Here is a 24,671-nt window from a genome sequence, read left to right on the forward strand (position 1 = left end):
GGACTCTAGAAAATGTCTGCCAGGCCCCATTCAAGCTGACAGAGCTTGAGAGGTGAAAAGCTGAGGCAAAGAATGGCAGATAATTGCCAAATGCAGATGTGCAAAGCTTGTCACATCATACCCAAAAAGACTTGAGGCTGTAAAGGTGCTTCAACTATGTACTGAGTTAAGGGTATGAATACTTATGCAATGTACTTATTTCAGTGTTTTATATTTAATACATTTGTAAAATTTGCAAATCTGGTTTTTGCTTTGTCATTATTATGGTGTATGGAGTGTAAATTTTACAAATTTATTAAAAAGTTTTTTTTTTATTTTTCATAAATTTGCACAAATGTTAAAAACCTATTTTTTGCTTTGCCATTATGGAGTAGGGAGTGTAGATTGATGTGGGAAAAAAAGTAATTTAAAGTAGTTTAACATAAGGCAGCAACATAACAAAATGTGAAAAAAATGAAGGGGTATGAATAATTTCGCAAGGCACTGTATATCATTTCTTTCCCAAGCTCCAAGCTTTTGAATTGTATAGTGTTTAATGTTACAAAAGCTTTTTATTTCAGATAAATGCCGATCTTTGGATCTTTCTATTCATCAAAGAATCCTGAAAAAAAATTACCCAACTGCTTTAAATATTGATAATAATAATAATAATAATAATAGAAATGTTTCTCGAACAGCAAATCAGCATATTAGAATGATATCATGTGACACTGATAACTGGAGTAATGATGCTTAAAATGTAGCTTTGATCACAGGAATAAATTACATTTAAAAATATATTAACAGTTCTTTTAAATAGTAAAAATATTAGTCATTTTTACTGTTTTTGCTGTACTTTGGATCAAATAAATGCAGTCTTTGTGAGCAGAAAAGACTTCTTTAAAAAAACATTAAAATTATGAATCTATGATGCCTAAATGTCCCATTCATCAACGCTTTAAGTAAGGAACATTCATTAATATTTTCCTATTATAGTCCTACATTCACTCATTTGTCAGTGAAAATGGCACGTTTGAATACGCAGTAAGAAAAGCAGACCTAAACAGTATAAACAAAATATTTATTTATTAATGTTTGTCTTTGGACTCTTCTTTTCCTTTAATATCTACATCCCACTAATGGTACTTTGGTGTCAGAGTATCAGTGATGGTTTTGGGGCTCAAAGAAAACAAAACAGGATGATACCACAGCTGCTGAATGAATCAGCAGCGAAAAAAATGGCACGCATACAAGAGTAATGATTTCTGTGATTTGAGATTAAGCAGCCCAGGTCTTACTGTATAAGAAATCTGAAAAAAAAAAGAGCAAAATGACATAAATTGAAATCTGCAATACCATATGAAAACCAACAGAGGGCAGAAAGCAGCAATAACAAAGACAGTCATTCTGATGGACACTCCTCATCCAACTCAAAACCCTACACAGACACTCCAGCCTTTCTCAGGAACTGCTCAGGCGGTCTATAATACTAGGACAAGCTATTCAATAGCATTCCAGTTCATTTCAGTGGGATGAATGCAGGGCTGGTGCAGGATTCCCACAAGTTATCAACCTGTTTGCTTCGATTTTGGCTCTCAGTTCTTGGCACAGTTTTTGAGCTAACCACCTGAGCTGTAAATGCTGATTGGTTAATGGCACAACAAGTAAGCACGCAGTCACAAGTCCATTTGTCAGCTCTTAGGTATAATATAATGAAACAAGCAATTCATTTGTTGCTTGCAAGAAGTCAGAATACGTGGCAGTGTAAGCAGGCCATGCTAACCAGCAAAACCTCCTCATCTAGAGTCTCTAATACAAAAAAAAAAAAAAAATCTGATCCCAGACCAACAGCTAAAGATGAACTTTCAGGTCCACTTTAAGGTTGCTTGAAGTTGTGTACTCCCCTCAGAGGATATACTGTTGCTGTAGCGGAATTTTGAAAGCATTTGTGATGTATATATTCACAGTCTTACATCTCAAAATGGCGGTAGATGCTCTCTACGTATTCCAGAACTCTGTGCCAGTCCGGTGCTTCATCTTTTAGCATCTCCTCCACTGTCTGCGGAATCACAATGAAACAAAATCATACACAAAATCATACTAATAGTCATATTTGCATCATTTCCATGAATCATGTTTGAGTTATTTTTTAAATCACGATTGTGTCATTCTCACGTTTAGCCAATCATGCCTGAGGCATTTACAAATCCAGTCAGTCATGTTTGAGTAATTCTCACGTTGAGCCAGTTGCATATCTAATCAATCATATCTAAGTTATTCACATGTCTGTTTAATCATGATTTAGTCATTTTCACATCTGGCCTGTCAAGTTTCTCATTCTCATCTGAAGTTAGCACCAATATCTGACTTTTTTTTTAATTCAAGCTGGAAGTGATTAATAGTGCTTTGTTTGATTCGTTTGGTGACTGAATCAGGGTGTAGTGAATAGTAATCACATGACTGAGTTATGAAATTAAATACAACTGTTCAGAAAAAACTTAAGTTCACTCACCAATGATGCAGAGATTCCAAACCCTTCTCCAGTCTGGAATGCAAGAGTAAGATTTTCTTTCTGTGGATAAAATCATCATCAATATCATCATAACAACACTTATATTAATATGTTTTTATGCAAGTATGCATATGAAGTGTGTATTACCTTATTCTCTGGACTGAGTTTGTCATATGGTATGTGAGAGGGGAGGTAACTGTGGTAAATAGCACAAAAGGCCAAACCATCCACCCAGCAACTGCTGAAATTAGTGATCTCAATATTCTGCAAGAAAAAGAGAAGGCACCAAAATAAGACAGAGACAGGCAGATATGCTAGATATACAGTACATCTATTCTATGTAGTCCAATTTTATTGTAGCTCATTTGTGACCCAGGACCACAAAACCAGTCATAAGGGTCCATTTTTGGAAATTGAGATTTATACATCATCTGAAAGCTTAATAAATAAGCTTTCCATTGATGTATGGTTTGTTAGGGTAGGACTTTTTGAAAATCTGTAATCTGAGGGTGCTAAAAATCAAAATATCAAGAAAATTGCCTTCAAAGTTGTCCAAATGCAGGTTATATTTACAAAATATTTACAAAATATCTTCATGGAACATGCTCTTTACTTAATATCCTAATGATTTCTGGCATAAAAGAAAAAATTATCATTTTGACCCATACAGTGTATTGTTGGCTATATTACTACAAATATACCTGTGCTACTTATGGCTGGTTTTGTGGTCCAGGGTCACATTTCTGGTCTAAAACAACCCACTTAGACAGGAAGAGACTGGGGGATTTACATATGTTTACTTCTATACAGGTATCTGTAACTCAAATAGTTTGTACCACAATAATATACCTGCATAGAAAAAGGTGATTTAAAGGGATAGTTTACCCACAAATAACAATTCTGACTTTAATTACTCACCCTCATTACTCACGCTGTAGATGAACAAAGGTCTTACGGATTTGGAACAACATGAGAGTGAGTAATTTATAACAGAATTTAAATTTCTGGGTAAACTATCACTTTAAATAATGGTGTGGCAGTCTAAGCCTAAAGTTTCACAGATATAATTTAAAAACACAACAGAATATGCACTACAATTAAACATTTTTTTAAAGAGTTTTTTGAAAGAAGTTTCTTATGCTCACCAAGGCTGCATGTATTTGATTAATAGCACGGTAAAATCAGTAATATTGTAAAATATTTTACAATTTAAAATAATTGCCTTCTATTTTAATTTGTTTTTAAATGTAATTTATTTCTGTGATGACAAAGCTGATCCTTCAAAAATCAGTGTACTGCTAAATAATTGTGTAGAAGCCACGATCATTTTTCAGTATTTCCTAAGACTAGCATTTATTTAAAATAGATTTTTTTAAATAACATTATAAATGTCTTTACTGTCACTTTTCATTCATTTAATGCATACTTGCTGAATAAATACATAACATATATAAATACACAAATTCTGCTACATAAACAGTACTTTGATGGAAAAAAAAAAGTACTGACCCTAAACTTTTGAACGGTAGTGTACATCTAGTTGACTTGCTGGGTTAGTTAAATTAAAAATGAATAATATAATATAATATAAAATTTTCATTTGCACCCTTTAAGTGCCTCAAAAACAAAACAAAACTGAACTTGGGAAATTCAGTGAGTGTTTCATTCCTAAAAGTGTTTGTTGCCTCAACCCAGTAATTTATAAACATGACTTCCAGGCTTCCTTTTGCAGGCAGACTGGTGAAAACCACCCTGTGTGTCAGACTAGAGCTTTCTAGAAAAAGTGCTTTTCAGTTGCGTGTACAATGTGCATCAGACGGTCAGTGAAAGGATTGTGGGTGGTCCATGCTGTCTGAGGCTGAGACTAGGGGGTGTGTGGCCGACTGCCAAGTTTGATCTGTCAGCTATTCAGTTTAGTTTGGTTGAATTCAGTACCTTGTATCCCTGAGTTCTGCCTTGACACCAACGAAGCAGGGAGTTCCGTCTGGAGCTGCCATGCAGCCTCAGCGACCTGAGTCCTGATGGGAAATCCTCCTGTGTCCTGATGGGAAAGGTGATTTATGTCAGTCGACAATCATTTTAATGTTTCTCTTGAATGAATGGTGGATAAAAGAGGTAACAGTGTTTGTTCACCTTGTCCTGTTGATCTTATTTGTCACATCTAAAACTGAAGAGTTGCATGTCTGTAGGAGTAAATTCTCCACTTTCTTATCTGTTGGACATGCATAGACACGCACTCAGAATAAATCATTTGTGTCCGTATGAGTCTGGTATGCTAGCAAAGGAACAAATATTCAATGAAATCCAGTCAACTGAATATTGTGCAAATGAAACTCGTTTACACACCTCTGTTGGAGCTGGTCTTGTTGTTTTGTTGGTCTAAACTTACTGCTTGAGTCTTGCTCTGAGAAGCCTGAAATGATTACACACTGTTTACTAATTTTTACTGTTGGATACGAAAAACAAAAGTCTGAATATATTAGAAAAGAAAACATTTTTTACTTTTTCTACTCCAGATTCTGTTGTCATAGTAACTGAGGGTTGGGAAGTACCATTTACAACAACATCAGGGTAATGGGAGGGCAGCCGGCACAAGCTCCTGGAAAATGATGGAATGATCCATGAATGTAACATACTGTAGGTCACACTGTCTCTGACAGACTGTGGGCTGTAAACAATGAATCACTTAGAATCACTAAACAATGTTCTCTATCGGACAAATCAAATATGTCTCAGGCACGCCGTATCAACTGTGCTCTGTTTCACAATGATTTTTTGATGGAACTCACCAGATGAACAAACAAACATGAATCAGACTGAATCAGAATCTATTCTCTGATTCCATTGGGAATCAATAGTACTTCAGATTTCAAAAGTAGGAATTGATTTCATAGAAAGGATTTTGATTTGTCTCGATTGTCTTGAATCTTGATTCAGATAACTAAAAAACTCCAAAAACCCTACAAAAACTCCAAAACCTAATTTATTCTGTGACTTTTCCATATTTACATCAGTTAAGTATGAGAGAGTGTCATTCTGAGGTGATATCTGTGGTTCAACTTTAATTTTATGAAGCTATTAGAATACTATTTGTGCTTCATTTGAACTTCATTCAACAATTTTTTTAACAGTGGTTGAACCACTGTTCACATGGACTATTTTAACAATGTCTTAATGCAGAGGTTCTCAACTCTGGCCCTCGAGGTCCACTTTCCTGCAGAGTTTACCTCCAACCTTGATCAAACTCACCTGCCTGTAACTTTCTAGTAATGATGAAGAGCTTGGTTAGCTTGTTCAGGTGTGTTTGATTAGGGTTGGAGCTAAACTCTGCAGGAAAATGGACCTCGAGGGCCAGAGTTGAGAACTCCTGTCTTAATGTCTTAACCTTTCTAGGCCTTGAACGTGTCAGTTGCATTACTGTCTATGCAGGGTCAGAAAGCTCTTGGATTTCATCAAAAATATCTTAATTTGTGTTCCAAAGATGAAGGTCTTACGGGTTTGAAACAACATGAGGGTGCATAATTAATGTCAGAAGTTAAATTTTTTTTGTGAACTGACCCTTTAAATATTTATATTATGCATTTATTCAATCTCAAAATTTCAGCCTTTGTATGTATAGGATTCATTTTTGCAATTTTCTGACATAACTGTATAACTCTACCTTGACCTCTCTGTAGTAACAGAGATGCGCAGTTCTCTTTTTCCCTTCATCTCATCTGTCCACAGTTGATCTTCAGGTCCAGTTCTCTTCCCATAACCCTCCGCTTGTTTCTCCAGGCCCTTTATTCCCAGCTCCCCCTGGTGGCTACCTGTGACCTGCTTCAATTTCTGCTTGCTCTGCTCCAGCTCAGCTCTGAGGCTATCCAATTGACTTTCGACCTCCTGGCGACCCTGCAAGGCATTGGCTAACTGTGTGCCCAGGTCCTGTCTTGCTGCTCTTAGAGTACTTAGCTCTTCCTCAGCTTCTCCCCTCAGTCTGTCTGAAACCACTAGCGCCACCTTCAGGTCAGCCTGGAATTGCTGCCACTCCTCACGTTCTGCCTACAGAAGGAGATAACAATAATAGAGTCATATTAATTGGTATGTTAAATATTATATATATATATAATTCAATAATTAAAATAATGTTTTATAAAGTGTTTTATAATAAAATATCTCACCCTGGACCAAAAAAAAAAAAACAGTCATAAGGGTCAATTTTATGAAATTGAGATTTACACATCATCTGAAACCTGAATAAATACACTTTACATTGATGTAATGTTTGTTAGGATAGGACAATAATTGGCTGAGATGCAACTATTTGAAAATCTTAAATCTGAGGGTGCAAAAAAATCAGAATATTGACAAAATCACCTTTAAAGTTGTCCAAATGAAGTTTTGATATATTTACAGTAGGAAATTTACAAAATATCTTAATGGAACATGATCTTTACTTAATACCCTAATGATTTTTGGCATAAAAGAAAAATTGATAATTTTGACTCATACAATTTCATTTTGGTTATTGCTACAAATATACCCAAGCTACTTAAGACTGGTTTTGTGGTCCAGGGTCACATATACAATATATATATATAAAAAATATATACCATATTTGATGGGAACATTGTTGTTCACACATGCCAAAAAAACCTGTTCCTCAAGGTGTTTTTACTCTATTACAAAATACACAGTATTACTAGGAGGAAGCGGGTATCTGATAATTGAGAGCAGAACAGTAGACATAGATATGACTCTTGGATAGAGTTGTAACTCAGCTGTGAGTCTATGAGGTCAAAAGGTTTGTTGTGAATCACATCGCTATGGTGATCATACTGTGCTTCTGTCCACCACTCACTGTTTGCTAAACACACACTTACACACGATATGCTTACAATAAACTCTACTCTTAGAAATCGGAGCTCATTCTGCACGTCTCAGCAAGATTAGTAACGAGTCCTCTTTCAAACACCTGAAACGTATCCTGTACTATTTACATGCAGTGGTCCAGGGCCGTTTCATATTTACACACACACACACACACACACACACACACACACACACACACACACACACACACACACACACACACACACACACACACACACACACACACACACACATGTTGGGTTTACATGTTTTATGGGGACATTCCATAGGCGTAATGGTTTTTATACTGTACAAACCGTATTTTCTATGGCCCTACACCTACCCTACACCTAAACCTAGCCCTCACAGGAGATTGTGCACACTTTTACTTCATCAAAAAAACTCATTGTGTATGATTTATAAGCCTGTTTCCTCATGGGGACCTGAGAAATGTCCCCACAAGGTCAAAATCTACTGGTATTCCTATCCTTGTGGGGACATTTGGTCCCCGCAACGTGATGAATACCAGGTACACACACACACACACACACACACACACACACACACACACTCAGGAATCTTACTCCGCTTGCAGCCCTGAGCATGTTCTGGCGATAAAGTGATTTCTCAATAGCTAGATGTCAAGAAATACAACCGTGATTCCCTAGAATGATAACTCTTATGTAAAACACACAATTTAGTTTCATAATCACAATCTAAAAACACAACTGATCATTATTTCCCTCTCTTTCATCATCCATTTCATTTCTTGTCTCTCATTAAAACTAACTGAAACTGTGTTGATGCCAGATAGAGAAAATTACTCACATAAAGACAAATGACTGACTACTAAAGTTCTCAAATTGAGTAAGCCATTATTTTGCAATATTAAGTCATTTAGAACAAAAGATGCCAAAACTTGGGGAAAAAATTCACAAGAAATTCTAAAAAAAGAGTTAATAAGATGAATGGGTGGAAAACAACTACTCTATGTAGAAGCGTTAAGAAAGAGACCAACTGGAGGACTGATAATTATTGAGCTATTATTTTGTGGAAAACTGGTATGTTCGTGTCAAACAAAGTTAACAATTGACCCTTCACAAACAGCTTGATTGACAGGCCAGCTGACCAATCATAACGCTGTATCCGCCATTTTGTCCGACAAACAAATCAGACAGGAGAGTAGATTACCTTCAGTGGACTTAAACTTGAAAAATTGTGTGTATTGACGTCTTTCCGCAGTTGAAATAAAATACTGATGTTCATTTGTGTTTATTTCATGCTTTAAGTAAATAAGAAAAGACGATTGGTTCACGTGTCGACTGATCTAATAAGGCAATACAGTGATCTGTCACGACACATTAAAGAGCCACAAAATGGTATTTACTGTTTGTTTTTTCTTTTTCAACATTTTAAAGCAGACACCTTTATTCATACCAGATGCAACCTCCTCTGTTTTGTCTGTGTTGTCAGTTTCCTCTTTGCTCTGCAATGTATTTTTCACTCAACATGATGTGTAGTGTGAGAGCGGCTTTGTTTGTCGGACAAAGCAACAGTAACCAAGGAGGGCGAGATTTTGCGAAGGGTCAGTTACACGACTTGACTTCTAATAATGATTATTTTAATGGTTTTACAATGTAAGCATCGTAAGTATGTAAATCCATTGATACTATATGCATGTTAGTGTAGACCAGACATTAGTTCCTTAGTTTGAAAAAGGTTGAAGACCCCAGCTGGGTCTAAACAAATAACACTGAGGGAGGATGGAAATAGAGTAGGAGGAGGGAGAGAAAAAGAGAGAGAGAGAGAGAGAGCAGGGAAAGTCTCAGGACCCTCTTCATCACTCTGAGGCCTCTAGACCCCAGCTGGAATTGATTACAGCAAGAATACACAACATTACACTTTTTCTGACACACATGAAAGTCTATCTGATACAGGAACACAGACATTGGAGGGTATTTTGATATTTCTGCACTCTCTAAAATGTGTTTAAAAATGTGTTTTACATTTTAAACTCTTTCAAAATATTTGGCAAACACTTTGTTTAGCAGTGTAGCTTTGTGTAATTTTGTAAATAGTATTTTATGCACTACAATTATTATTTTTTTAAAGGAGATCTAATATGCCCCTTTTTACAATATGTAATATAAGTCTCAGGTGTCCCCAGAATGTGTCTTCGAAGTTTCAGGTCAAAATACCCCAAATATAATTTATTATATCAGTTTGATCAGCAGAAACGCATTGTTTTTGTGCATGTATCTTTAAATGCAAATGAGCTCCCTGCCCCCTTTTCCAGGATGTATCTTAACCAGTGTTGCCAAGTCCACATTTTTCCCCACAGAATTGAGCTCCTTTCATACTGTTGCCGTAGGTTGTTTTTCATGCCCCACTACAAAACATGTATTTTACCCCCTGGAATGTGGACCCCCTTCAAAATGTGATTGGGCTACTTTTTGGGCTAGTTTTGAGTTGTAATTGGGCAGGTTTTGTTGTGAAAACCTGGAAACCCTGATCTTTACAGCTCGTACCTCAGATACTCTGTTAAAAAAACATCTGTTTGGTTTTGATTATCATGCTGAAATCATGTGTTTTAAAGCCATATTAAGTTTAAACTTCTGATTTAGGGTTTTCTAAGCATACACATCCGAAGCACGCGCACAGAAAGTGGCTGTCACATGCCATGTGAGTACTAAACTAAGTTCTCTTTCATGTCTTATTGCGCTTAAACTGTCAAATACACGCAAGTTTATGTTAAAAACACAAATAAGTTGGTTATTATTATATAAAAAAAGTCGGTTATGTCTGTAAAGGTAAACAGCTGGGAAAGCTGCCACATCTGTGTGGCAGCAGCGTAGTATACAGTAAATAAATCAATAAATCCACTGTTCTCTTGTCTCATCTGGGGCTGGGACACTAAATAGTGTTTTGTGCTCATCTGTGCAGCAAACAACAGAACAGCTAGCATGCTTTTCTCAAACCTTTGCCATGGCATTAAAACTGGTACACCGTTGTCATTTGCGAAAACAAAATAGTGGTGGCGTGGGTGGAAACATGCAGGTGCGGTAATATTATAATAAGATGTTTTTAAAAGATTCTCCAACTGCCCATTTTTACACTATGCCACTTTCTGAAAAATCCATCAGCTCTGACTGACCAAAATCTGCAAACTAACTTTCTGCAACTACCATCAGGGCAAAAGTTGTGTAGTGTATTCTAGCCTTTATAGGAAATGAAAAGACTGGTGATTATTAGTGAGGAAAACACATCCTCAATAACTTCATAATAAGAATGGCCTGTCACAGGAGGGATTTTCAAGCATTTTACCTTATGATGCAGAAGAAAGCTTTTCCTATTAGCCTGTTTAATTCATGAAGCATTTGTCCTGAAAGGACACTTCATTTTATTGATGAATAAGAACTGAGAGAAACAGTATTAACACATGTTGGCAATCACCCAACCTTGTTAAAGTCATAAAATCTGTCTTTCTCTCTGCTCACACTCACAGCTTTCCACTCATCCAGACAGGACAGAAAATGACCCCACCTCTCTTTCTCTCTGGACAGTGGTGATGTTTTAGACATCAGCTCATTGACTCAGTGGGATTTCTAAGGAAGCACCACACCCATGATGATAAGAAGTTGTTGCTCTTTTTGAGGCTTTCGTACAGTGTGTGTGGGGGTGGACTGAGTGTGACTCTCTCACCCTACTTGACAAACCCTCGCGCACATACGCACTACATAATCGCTACACTCCACTACACACGCAGAAAAGCACCCACAGACAAGTGCGTCTGACACAATGGTCTAATACACTCTGGAAAGCTCTTTCCAGCAAAACCCAAAGTCAGCGTGTGACTCCTGCATTCAGAGCAGTCCATCTGGAACTGATCCGCCAGCTTCTTACGTTCATAACGTGTGCGTGTAAGATTGAAACAAAAAACTGGAGATGAGATGGAGATGTTGGGTTTACATGTTTTATGGGGACATTCCATAGGCGTAATGGTTTTTATACTGTACAAACCATACTTTCTATGGCCCTACACCTACCCTACACCTAAACCTAGCCCTCACAGGAGTTTGTGCACACTTTTACTTCATCAAAAAAACTCATTGTGCATGATTTATAAGCCTGTTTCCTCATGGGGACCTGAGAAATGTCCCCACAAGGTCAAAATCTACTGGTATTCCTATCCTTGTGGGGACATTTGGTCCCCACAACGTGATGAATACCAGGTACACACACACACACACACACACACACACACACACACACACACACACCCACCCATAACCATATTTTATGCTCTGTGAGTACAGCCATTGTTAGAAAATGGGTTTTAGCTTTTTAGCAATGTCCAGCAGAGCGAGAGCTTGTTGACATTGCGTAAGAGATTCAGGTCAAAATGAAACTGGGAATATTACAAAGAGTGACTAAATCTTATGAATGAATGTGAAAGTTGTGTGGTAGTGTGTGAAACTCACTAACAAGAGAGTAAGTTTACATGCACAGTTATAATGGAGGTTTTCAAGCTACAGGCTTCATCTGTCTGTCCAAGTGCAAAACAACAAGGCCAAGTGTAGCCTGAAAACATGTACACTTGATTGACAGGCGATCTGACCAATCATAACGCTGAATCCGCCATTTTGTCCGACAAACAATTGCAATTGACTTTTCTTCTGTATTATGATGTACAGTATATCTAAATGAAACGGCATCTTGAATGAAGCACTGTATGTATAGCAGGACTTTTTCAAGAACTGATTGGATTGCTGTCATTTGCTAATTGCTGAGGTTGCTGGAGGTAACAGATTATCGTCCTGCCCTTGCACCAGTGCGCACACCATCAGAGAACAGATGCCACTGTGAGAATTTAATTTGCCTAATTAAAGACCTTTTTAAGACTCTTTGTGTACATTTTAAGACCTCTTCGCCACTTCATGTTTTAACTGGTTACACAGGCAACACTTTAACTTGCATGCACTATATATTGATTGTAAGATAGCACAACTAAGCAGTCTTAGTTTGTGATAACTCCTTATCAATGCAACATAATTCAGAAGGGTTGGAACGAAGCACAAGATAAATAAATAAGTGACTAACTCAATGTAAGATTAATTAGAAAGAGAAACCCGAAACAAGAATTAGACCAATACACAAAACAACTGACAAAACTTAGTGAAGAGGGAAAATTGTCATGGAAAACTGTTTTTGGTTTGCAGTTTTAACATATATTTGCTTTAAATTATTTTTAAAATCTGAGGTAAACTATCTGTTGTTGCTTTCAGTATGGATATAAATGTCAAGCAAAATGCTATTTAAATTCACGTTAGACACTTTTAACATTGAATAAAGCATATAATCAGTACCTGAGATTATAACTGTCATAGTTTGTGTTGTTGTTTCAGCTGTGACGTTGCAGAAATAGAAACCATTTCTAAAACTGAAATTTTGTGTGTCATTGTCACGACTAGCCCTTCTTTTATCACGTAGTAGGACGCGGTGTTTTATCGTAAGATGTGCTCCCTTTACACAGAGTGCGTGTTAGTGAAATCGAAAGTGAAAGTAAAAGGCAAGTGCTCATTTACACGAGATTTAAATAAATTGTTAGTAACTGCTGCTGTCATGACAGATCTATTTCAGAACCAGGCGCTATCAAAATAATCTGGCTGAGGGTGCAGGCCAGTTATTATTGCTGGTGGGGCCAGTTTTGGGCGGGCCGCCCGTTGCCGACCACTGCACTACAACATTCATTAAAAAAAATAAGAGCTTAATTTTTTTTGTCCAGAAGGGAACAGGTCCTCTGTTTGAGGTTTCTCTAAAGGTTTTTATTTTTATTTCTGTCACTTGATGAAGTTTGGGTTCTTTGCTACTGTCGCCTTTGGTTTGTTTACTTAGGGTCTAATAGACACTTAATATTTAGCAATGTTTTCGATATGACTGCACTGACACTATTGGATGAAAACAAAACTTGAACTGAATTAAACTGAATAATGACACTATTGTCTTGTCTTATTTCATGAAAAAACTTTACACAGTTATTGAACTGAACTGAACCAACACTGAACTGAATTGAGCTGATTAATGACACTATTGTCTTGCCACAGCTGTTTCTGAGCACAATTTGGTTTTTAAGATTGCATGATTGATTCTGGTAATTTCCTGTAAAGCTGCTAAATCTCAATTGTAAAAAGAGCTATAAAAACAAAGGGGACTTGACTTGTCCTATTATGAATTTGGTTTAACTAAGTTCATGTAAGTGCGATTAGTGGTTGAGCTGTTAAAATATGTCCACTTACAGAAGGCTGGGCAGCAACGCACACTCACTCACTTGTTTGGTCAGTGAGTTGTTACATGCTGACTTCTGCTGTCACAGTGGCTAAACAAAAAAGTTTTGTTCTTGCAAGAGCTGAACAGAATTCCCCACATCCCCCTCAGTATCTCCCGTTCACTCCCTGTTTCCATTTGTGTCTCAATCACTCCTACTATTGCAGGCCTAACACCCTGTATAGCTACTTTAAAGAATTAATTCACCTCCAGAATAAACATTTCTTGATAACTTACTTCCTCCTATGTCATCCAATATGTTCATATCTTTCTTTAGTCTAAAAGAAATTACAAAAATTCCAGGATTTTTCTCCATATTGTGGACTTCAATGGTGCCCAACGGGTTGAAGGTCCAAATTGCATTTTCAGTGCAGCTTCAAAGTGCTCCACATGATCCCAGCCACGGAATAAGAAACTTATCTAGCGAAACAATCACTTGTTTTCTAAAAATAAAATAAAAATGCATATACTTTTTTAACACAAATGCTTGTCTTGCATTGGCTCTGCAATGTGAAAAGTCATGTGCGGTTGGTTCTTTATCCGTGTACTTTGGTTCAAAAATGTAAGGTAGGGCGAAAAATCTAATTTTCCCCTCCAACGTCAAATTTGTCTGACAATGTTATTTTACCTTTATTTGTAAAGGGCGTTTGACTTTCTTTGCACGTTTGAAGCTGCATTGAAAGTGCAATTTAGACCTTAAACCCGTTGGGCACCATTGAAGTCCACTATATGGAGAAAAATGTTGGAATGTTTTCTTTAAAAAAATGTATTTAAAGAAAGACATGAACATCTTAGATGACATGGGGGGCGTAAATGATCATAAAATGTTTATTCTGGACGTGAACTACTTCTTTAACACCAAAGAGCTGTTCTCGTTTAAATGTTGCTATAACCAATTTGAATGAACTTTCCCTTTCTTTCATACTAAATCTATCTATTCAGAAAATCTATGCAAGGGATAACAATTTCCTTTGCTGTCCCTCTTATCAATTTTTCCTCCTTCTTTTCCTCTCCTCATTCCTGTCAAAAATAGATTTTTTTTATCTGATTCCTTAAAACTACCAGATTAGGCCCATGTTAGAGAACCATAACATAAACACACACGCTCACAAAACAATGTCCATTCCTCAGCTAAGACAGGAAAGGAGTCATTTGTAGGATTGCATGTCCCACAAGCTTTTGCTGAAGCTGACAGGCTGTTATCAGACAATCCTTGACCTGCACCTCTGGGAACAATGTGACTTCCTGTCTTCAAAAGAGGGAATTTTAGAAACCAAAGTGTCAAGCACAAACTGAATGTCAGGGCTTGGAGCAGCTGAGACACAATGGGTCAGTTGAGAGTGCATGAACGCTAAAAAAGAAAAAAAGATTCACCTGAATCTTCTCCTTACAACTTCTCAGTTCCTCCTTCATCTTCCCCCTCTCCAACAGAAAACATTTTAACAGATCTGAAAAACATACAAAAAAGTGATTCTCAATATTACATTATAAACAATGCGTTTTTGCTAAGCATACAATAAGGCAATAAACCACAAAAAGAAATGTGTTACTTTAAGTTTACCACAGTGGGAAAACCACTGCAATGCATGACCTAAAATGGTTTATTGAATTTTTAAAACCACTGCAACAGCAATACAATAAAAAATCTAAGGTATTATTGGTTTTCAAGAGGTTTTTCTTCAAGACACAGATTTTACATTGGATATCAAGTGTCAACCCAACAATAAATATTCTAACAAATAAATACAAAAAAAAAAAAAATGTGTATGTGGTTCTTAAGAGTTTTCCTCAGGACAAGTGGCAACCCAACAATGAAAATAAACACAAATGTGCAAATGAATGAACAAATTAATAAACAAATAAATAAAGTAAATCATATTTGATGTAATCTGGGTTGTATTTCCTTTTACCTTCCACGGTTTTGCTCCATGTTTTTTAATGTGACATCAACAAAAAAAGACAAGCCAAATATAAATATGCATGCTTATTTGGTTAACTGCATTTTATTATTTGCATGTAGCATTTTTCCTCTCTGTTGTCCATGATCGGAACAGACCAGCAACACAGTTGACACCTACAAATGTATGTACAGTAATACATTTAAAATGTTATTACACTTATTCAAAAGTATATGTACAGTCAAAGTCAAAAGTCTACATACACCTTGCAGAATCTACAAAATGTTAATTATTTTACCAAATGCAACTATTACAGAAGGTTCAAATGCTCAACTATGCTCCAGAAGGAAAAACGATGCATTAAGAGCCAGGGGGTGTAAACTTTTGAACAGAATGAAGATGTGTACATTTTTCTTATTTTGCCTAAATATATATTTTTTCATTTAGCACATCCCTTCAGAAGCTACAGAAGATACTTAGATGCTTCCCAGAAGACAAAATAAAATAAATTTACCCTGATCTTCAAATTTGGCTCTTAATGCATAGTTTTTTCCAACAGTGAAAAGGATTCAAATACACAAAAATGCTGAAAAACCAAAGATTTTGTGGGACCTGAAAGATTTTTCTGAAGAACAGCAGGCAGTTTAATTGTTCAGGACAAAGAAGGGACTCATGAACAACTATCACTAAACAAAAAAACACAGCTGTGGATCATTCAGGTAACAACACAGTATTAAGAATCAAATGTATGTCAACTTTTGAACAGGATCACTCTTATAAATTCAACTAATATTTTCTCTTGTGGACTGTCTTTTATGTGGAGTATTTAGGCCAGTACTAAATAAAAAAAAATAACATGCATTTTGTATGATCCCTCTTATAAAAATGGTTAAATATTTAACATTTTGCAGATTCTGCAAGGTGTATGTAAACTTTTGACTTCAACTGTAGTTCATGTAAATATATACATGCTTCAATGAATAAATGAACATCTCATCATGTTAATAAAAGAAGGAAATGCTTAAAGCATGTAAGCTGGTTTTAGCTGGTCCTTAGTTGGTCATGAGCAACTAACTACTGCTCAGGACCAGCTCAGGACTACCTTAAACCAGGTCAAACCTGAAGCCATTCTTCAAAACACAACTAACCAGCATATGCTGGTTTTTTCAACAGGGACAGCATGACTGTCTGACTCACCGTTGAGTATGTGTGTGGATTCTTCAATGTTGTTAAGCTGCAGTGTGTTCAAACACTCCTGCAAGAGTTTTGCGTCCACTTCTGTGTCTCCATTTATACACACACTTGAAGGATGAGATACCTGCCCAGGTAAATCAGTCATCTTAAGTTCCTCCTCAGCCTCCTTTGCAGGTCCTGTCCTGCAGTCCAACAATGGCTCATCATTCTGAATGATGGAGCTCAGAGCGTCTTCAGCTGTTTCAGGGATGGCTGTGTTCATACAGTTGGAAATGGACACCAGCTGAGTGGTTGGCGAGCAGGTAGAAACAAGGCTATACGGCGAGGCGGGAGGTGTTTCATACGTGTCCACAGCAGTGCCTGCAGGGAGACAGAGGTGGAGCTCTCAGAATTGACAGATGTCTCTTAAAATAAAACATTTCATGATACGATAACTTGTGTGGGTAGATTAGTCTGTCACAGAAATGAAACTTTATTCCTGTTATTTAAAAGAATGACTCAAATTTTTTTTTAAATTGAATGTATTTTTTGTTTGGGAACATTTCTTATGCTGATTAAGGCTGCATTTATTCGATCAAAAATACAGGAAAAAATATAATTTTGTGAAATATTATTGCAATTTAAAATAAAAGTTTTTTATTTTAATATACTTTAAAATATAATTTATTCCTGTGAAGCAAAGCTGAATTTTCAGCATCATTACGCCAGTCTTCAGTGTCACAAGATCCTTCAGAAATCATTCTAATATGTGACCCTGGACCACAAAACCAGTCATAAGGTTAAATTTGACAAAACTGAGATTCATACATCATATGAAAGCTCAATAAATAAGCTTTCTATTGATGTATGGTTTGTTAGGATAGGACAATATTTGACTGAGATACATCTATTTGAAATCAGAAATCTGAGGATGCAAAAAAATCAAAAAGACTGAGAAAATCACCTTTCAAAGTTGTCCAAATTAGGTTCTTAACAATGCATATTATCAATCAAAAATTACATTTTGATATGTTTACAGTAGGAATTTTACAAAAAATCTTCATGGAACATGAACTTTACTTAATTTCTTAATGATTTTTGGCATAAAAGAAAAATCTAAAATTTTGACCCATGCAATGTATTTTTGGCTATTGCTACAAATATACCCCAGCGACTTAAGACTGGTTTTGTGGTCCAGGGTCACATATGCTGATTTATAATCAATGTTGGAAACAGCTGTGCTGCTTAATATTATTTTGGGACCTGTGATACTTCTTTCAGGATTCTTTGATAAATAAAAGGTTAAAAAGAACAGTGTTTATTTAAAATATAAATTTTGTGCTGTAATATACACTACTATTCAAAAGATTTGGGTCAGTACATTTTTATTTCTTTTTTCTACAGAAATGAATACTTTTATTCAGAAAGGATGTGTTAAATTGGTAAAAAGGTTTATTCTGTTAGCAAAGATTTCTATTTTGAATAAATGCTGTTCTTTTGAACTTTTTATTCATCAAAGAAAAAGTATCACAGCTTCCAAAAAATATTAAGCAGCACAACATTTTCAACTCTTATAATAAATCAGCATATTACAATGACTTCTTTTTATTTTAGGCAAATATCAACTTCAAATTGTTCTCTGTTTTTCAAACAGTTATGACGTTTGCTCCAAGGACAAAAGTAAATGATTAATTCACTTTTGGAAGTAATCATTTAAGAAAAACGTTTTTAGCTTTCTAAAAAAGGCAGATTCCAATATTTGCTTTTTTTGAATACGAACCAACAGGAACAGATTTGATTGAATGTGTGTGAATGTGTGTGTGGGTGTTCTTCATTAAGAAGCCTTTGTCGTCTCCCTGGGAGGGAAAGGTTTGCTGAGTCAGTGAGTCTGAGGGCTCTGGACACCACCAATAACAGGGAAGAATGTACAATACAGGATTCCAATACTGACTCTCTCTCCATCACATTTAATAACTCTCCTGCAGTTCTTTCTTTTTCAATATTCAGCATTCACACACATAGAATCTGTGCTTCACACAGCACTCTTTCTTTCCTTATTTTTTTTATGTTTATATATCTTTCTGCCTCTGTTGTTATTTTTTTATCTTGTGAAAAATTCCTTTGTATGTCCCTGCACCTTGGGGGGTATCTCAATAAATGTGAAGGTGTGTGTGCTTGTAGTCAAAAGCTAGTTACCTGAAGATCCATGTCGTTCTTTTCCAAAGTTATTCCCCATGTTAACAGCTTGTTTCACTGTAGAAGATGGGTCAAAAAATCATACACAGTTATACATGTGGTCTATGTCCAACTCTTTATCCAATATCCAAATAACAGAGTGGTGTTGCCAAATACACATATCAATAACTCGAAAGATATAAAAAGATTTTGTATTAGTATCTCTGCTCATACTGAGTTCAGATATATTCAGAAAGCTTTCCATCAATGGTAGGAAAATTTAAACGAGGTTTGTGGTAAAGTTTGCATGAAAATGCAAAAGCCCATGGACGGTGCCTAACTTCCACTGCTGTGAGAGTGAGGAGGAGCACCAGGGAGTGTTGTAACGCATTTGGTTTCTATGTCAATTCAAAATAATTAACATACAGAATATAAAATTGGGTCTTCTAGGAAAGAGCTAGAGTAACACACCATTTGAATACTTAAAGGGATAGTTAAACAAAGAATAAAAATTCTGTCACTAATTACTCACCCTCTTGTCGTTCCAAACCTGTAAGACCTACGTTTGTCTTAAGGACACAAATTAAGATATATTTGATGAAATCTGAGAGCTTTCTGAACCTTTATAGATAGCAAGGGTCCTACCATGTTCGTGGTCCAGAAAGGTACCAAAAACATCAACAAAATAGTCCATGTTGAACCACATCAGTGAGCTAGGAGAATACTTTTTGTGCGCAAAAATACTAAAATAACAACTTTATTCAGCGATTCTTGCTGCTGACATAGAACGTGTGTCGTGGTACTCTCCAAAATGGCGCTAGGGTGATGCCGAGGAGAGAAATTGTTGAATAAAGTTGTTATTTTAGTTTTTTTGCGCAACAATAGGTATTCTCATAGCTTCATAAAATTACAGTTGAACCACTAATGTCACATGGACTATTTTGTCGATGTTCTTGATACCTTTCTGGACCTTGAACGTGGTAGGACCCTTGCTGTCTATGGAGGGTCAGAGAGCTCAAGGATTTCATCAAAAATATCTTAATTTTTGTCCCAAAGATGAACAGGTTTGGAACAACAACAGGGTGAGTAATTAATGACAAAATGTTAATTTTTGGGTGAACTATCCCTTTAATACTTAGTTTTTTACTGGTCATCATAATATCAAGACAAGCCTATAGATAAATGGCACCATTTGGTTGGTCTCTAAAGAGCAGCACTCAACAATGCCATTACATCACTGTAGGTTCAACAGGTAAATTGTATTGTTTGCATAATAACTTTTATAGCCATTCAGTCTTAAGTGCACAATGTATAGGTTTAGCAGTTATAGAGAGAACCAAAACAAACATGGAATTAAATTTGCTACCATTTTTGCACTTTGCATACATGCCATTTAAGCATTACTGTTATTAATATTATTAATACTACTACTAACAATTATAATAACGTAATTGCTTTTTTTCTGCTGTAGACTGTAAAAATATGAAGTAATACTGTTGTAGGCTAATAGAGCGGTTCAGGATTAAAACAGTAACGTTAATCACAATTTTTTTTTGTAATTTTTCATTGGTTAAAATTTACCGCGTGTTTGCAACACTTTCCAGTCTCTCCTACTTTCTAATATCACTTTAATGAACTAGCAACTTCCAACGTTAATAATGCCGTAATAACAACAACTTTAAACCAAGATAATAAAAACAAAGAATTAAAATGGTAACGTTACACAGACAGAGAGCATTACAATATAGAAGAAAATTACCGCATATAATTCTTAGACAAATGACTAATATGTACACCTATACGACAGCGAAAACAATAATGGATAGTTTTTGTTGCTTACACACCTAATCGAAGTTCTTCTATTCACCGGGACTGACTTCCAAGTTTACATGTTGTCGCTGGTGGAGTTACACCGCTTCACGGGACGAGAGCAGATCCTGAGCAGACTGCAGGATGTGGGTATGAAGCCCGGTTAAAAACTGTCCTTTTGCCCCCTCGTGAGGACTAAGGAGTAGCCTAACGTTACTACTGGAGACAGCATGAACTACTGTAGATCTAAAGCTTCATTCAAATGATCTTACTGTCCTCATGTGTTTGAAGGAGCGACAAATATCTGTGTAAACACCCTTAAAATGAGATTCTTTGCATCAGGAGTCACGTGTGAGTACTCCGCTCATAAACATAAACATTAATTCAGGGGTGTGGTTTGTAAAGCTTAACGAATACTACTGTAACAGGCAGCCTGTCAGTTCACCCAAAGATTCACCTTAACCTTAACTTCTGACCTGATGCTGACCCTAAATCCTAATTTAAAGGCTTACCTTGAGGACTGAGCAACGGAAGTTTAAGATAATGTCGTTTAGCTATATAGCTTATCAAACCTGTACTGCGGTGCAATAAAACATACCATAAAACTAATTGACTTTAAAATAAAAAGGCTAAGCTTTTTTAACTTATTTTTTATTTGTAGTTATTTGCATCAAATGTTAATTCACACGCTGCTAAATGTATACAGTATTTTTTAACTTGTTTATTAGACATTGTTATTAGGACTGCAGTGACGATATAAAACAGCTAAAATAAGCATGTACAAAGTTATACATAATACAAAACAAAGCAGAATATGTATGTAGTAGCATTCTGTATGCTATACAGTACTGTTTTTCAACACACCATATTCTTTCTAGAAGACCTGGGAGCCAAACAAATACATCAGCTCCTGACCTGTATATTTACATCTCATTGACAAGCCCTAGTAAATAAATTCAGCCAACTAATCTTCAGGAAGTAGTTTAGCTTAGGAAACATGCCTGTCACACTGGGTGTTATTGTGACTGTATATACATTTCTAAGTAAAGAATAAGTCATCAGGATGTCATTGTTTGACGTGCAAATTATGGCTGGTATGTGAGCTTGATTCAGCAAATTAATATTCAGGGGATTTCACAATATCGCTCGACAGCGCCCAAGCATGGAATCATCATACCAATATGCCTGTATATTTAGACAGATTTGTATAAAAATTGCAGGTAATTTTCACAAGGATGTCAACTTAATGTATGACTCATCAGTAAACCGACAGTTGGCCTTTATCATAGATCTGCTGAATCATTTGTGCAACTTTGGCCAACCTCATAAATACACACAACGTAATCAGGGCAAACCGGCTTTCTTGTACAAAGGCACTTTCCAAATATCTAGGCCTACATATTATATTTTTGACTATGCTCCATCTTACACAGTAAGACCTCACAAGTCCCTTGTATGGCTGAAGGTTTTTTGCTTGTTTTTTCATATGCCAGATGATGCCTTCACAGGTTGCTCGGTGTCACCTGTGTTTTTGATTGGTTGATCTTGTCCATCTTTTTTGATGGATGCCATGGTAGAATTGGCTGAAGCCATACGGGCTCGACCTGGGGAGCCTGGGCTGTTGAGATTAATGGCAGGTTTGGACAACCAGTTGAAGATGCGTGTGGAGGGGCGGTGGTGAACAGCGAGTTGGCGAGAGCTGTATCCAGACATCGCAATTCCCAACGCACCCAGAAAAACAGCCACCCGTGGCACGGCGAGATCGTGAGCTCTTTGGGTCACGGTCTGTACGGCGGATGTCTGAAAGTGAGTGGAAATACATGGTTATATTGTAAAATGAACTGACGAACATTAACCTTCAGGTGATGTTTAATTAGGAACACCTTAAGCTGCTTGACTGATGACTCATTTCAAATGTTTAAATAATTACAGAATACACTGAAGTGAATTATGATAATTGTATAACAACTTAAAATGGATTGTAATTACAATAGTTTTCTCATGTAATAACGGCAAATTAAAAGCCTAAAAGCATGTGGAACGTTGTAAAAATTCTTGAATTATAGAACAAAAAGATGATTCACTATTACACCAACATCCAGTCAGCCTTGAGTTTAGCCCTGCAGTTCCGACCCAATTTAGGTATAAATACACATAGTATACATAAATAAAACTATAAACAACTGCACATTTTTGTTCAGAACCTTCACATCTGCCTCGGAGGCTTAGATTGTTTTACTCACCTGCAGGTAGCGGATGTATCCTGTTGTAGGACGTGGCAGACCAAAAAACATATCAGTTTAGTCACTAGGCCTTGAAGCTTTGTTTATGAGCAGGACCTCTTTTTCTGGTTGCTTGTTACTCTCCTTTCTGACAGGAAGAGGCTTCTCAGAGGATAGAGCTCGCTCAGGTAGGACTGCACGTCTGTGACTGTCTTGCTCTGATCAGAGTTTATATAGAGAGAGGCCTCATCTGTCTGTCTCGTTCTCAATGAGATTACCAAAAAGAGGCTAGCACGCATTTGGCCATGCTAGCTATGACGACAGCTGTGACAGTAAGGGATACGGGGTTAAGTTGTTGTGAAGGACGACATCCCTGTATAGCTTAGCATGGGTAAAGCCGGAAAAGGCTATAAAGTCTAGTCAGACGGGTCAGAGGCGACCCAGTTATCAGAAACAAAAACAAAACAAAATTCAAAACTGAACAAAACATCACAAAGCAACAATTAAAAAATAAAACCAACCAATCAGATAGAAAGGTACTGTATTAATATAAAAAAGACAATAGTAGTAGTGGTAACTCTATGATAGTATTTACAGATGAGGTCAAAAGTTTACATACCTTGCAGAAACTGCAAAATGTTAATTATTTTACCAAAATAAGAGGGATCATGCAAAATGCATGTTACTTTTTATTTAGTACTGACCTGGAAAAAATAATTCATATAGTCCACAAGAGAAAATAATACTTGAATTTATAAAAATGACCCTGTTCAAAAGTTTACATACACTTAATACTGTGTTGTTACCTGAATAATCCACAGCTGTTTCCTTTTGTTTGTTTGTTTAGTGATAGTTGTTCATGAGTCCCTTGTTTGTCCTGAACAGTTAAACTGCCTGCTGTTCTTCAGAAAAATCCTTTATGTTGCACAAATTTGTTGATTTTTTTTTTTTAGCAATTTTGTATATATGAACCCTTTCCAACAATGACTGTGATTTTGAGATCCATGCAGGACAACTGCAACTATTACAAGGTTCAAATGCTCACTGATGCTCCAGAAGCAAACACAATGCATTAAGAGTCAGGGGTGTAAACTTTTGAACAGAATGAGATGTGTACATTGTTCTTACTTTGCCTAAATTCGATATTTTTTTTTTTCATTTAGTACTGTCCTTCAGAAGCAACAGAATGTACATACATGTTTCCCAGAAGACAGAAGTTAAGTTAAATTTACCCTGATCTAGTACAAATTAAAAAGGTTTTCACCTCCCGGATCCAAATGCATCGTGTTTCCTTCTGAAGCATCAGTGAGCATTTAAATTTTGTAATAGTTGCATATGAGTCCCTCAATTGTCCTCAGTGTGAAAAGATGGATCTTAAAATCATAGTCATTGTTGTAAAGGGTTAAATTACACAAAAATACTGAAAAAAAAAAACAGGATTTTTCTGAAGAACAGCGGGCAGTTTAATTGTTCAGGACAAACAAGGGACTCATGAACAACTATCACAAAAAAAAAAAAACAGTTGTGGATCATTCAGGTAACAACACAGTATTAGGAATCAAGCATATGTAAACTTCTGAACAGGCTCATTTTGTAAGGTGTATGTAAACTTTTGACTTCAACTATAATTTATTCCTTTGAAGGCGAGGCTGAATTTTCAGCAGTCATTATTTCAGTTTTCAGTGTCACATGATCCTTCAGAAATCATTCTAATAGGCTGATATGCTG

The 24,671-nt window shown here is 36.3% G+C and overlaps 2 protein-coding genes across 2 annotated transcripts; both read right to left on the bottom strand.

The window, feature by feature from the left end:
- Positions 1-1,043: 1,043 nt before the first annotated feature.
- On the bottom strand, positions 1,044-20,846 carry LOC141296160 (uncharacterized). The gene is made up of 12 exons (XM_073827440.1): positions 20,757-20,846; positions 18,934-18,990; positions 16,762-17,118; positions 15,041-15,114; positions 6,153-6,532; positions 4,994-5,090; positions 4,838-4,904; positions 4,625-4,703; positions 4,427-4,532; positions 2,639-2,755; positions 2,492-2,551; positions 1,044-2,038 (listed from the first exon to the last, which is right to left on the bottom strand). Exons 2-12 carry the CDS (start codon positions 18,971-18,973, stop codon positions 1,949-1,951), a joined length of 1,467 nt encoding a protein of 488 aa, XP_073683541.1. The 5' UTR covers positions 18,974-18,990; positions 20,757-20,846; the 3' UTR covers positions 1,044-1,948.
- A 576-nt stretch (positions 20,847-21,422) lies between these two features.
- Positions 21,423-23,155, bottom strand: LOC141296326 (uncharacterized). Its single transcript, XM_073827580.1, has 2 exons — positions 22,965-23,155; positions 21,423-22,521 (listed from the first exon to the last, which is right to left on the bottom strand). Exons 1-2 carry the CDS (start codon positions 23,013-23,015, stop codon positions 22,204-22,206), a joined length of 369 nt encoding a protein of 122 aa, XP_073683681.1. The 5' UTR covers positions 23,016-23,155; the 3' UTR covers positions 21,423-22,203.
- Positions 23,156-24,671: the final 1,516 nt, after the last annotated feature.

The sequence above is a fragment of the Garra rufa genome, chromosome 21 (assembly GCF_049309525.1).
Source record: "Garra rufa chromosome 21, GarRuf1.0, whole genome shotgun sequence".
Lineage (NCBI taxonomy): Eukaryota > Metazoa > Chordata > Actinopteri > Cypriniformes > Cyprinidae > Garra > Garra rufa.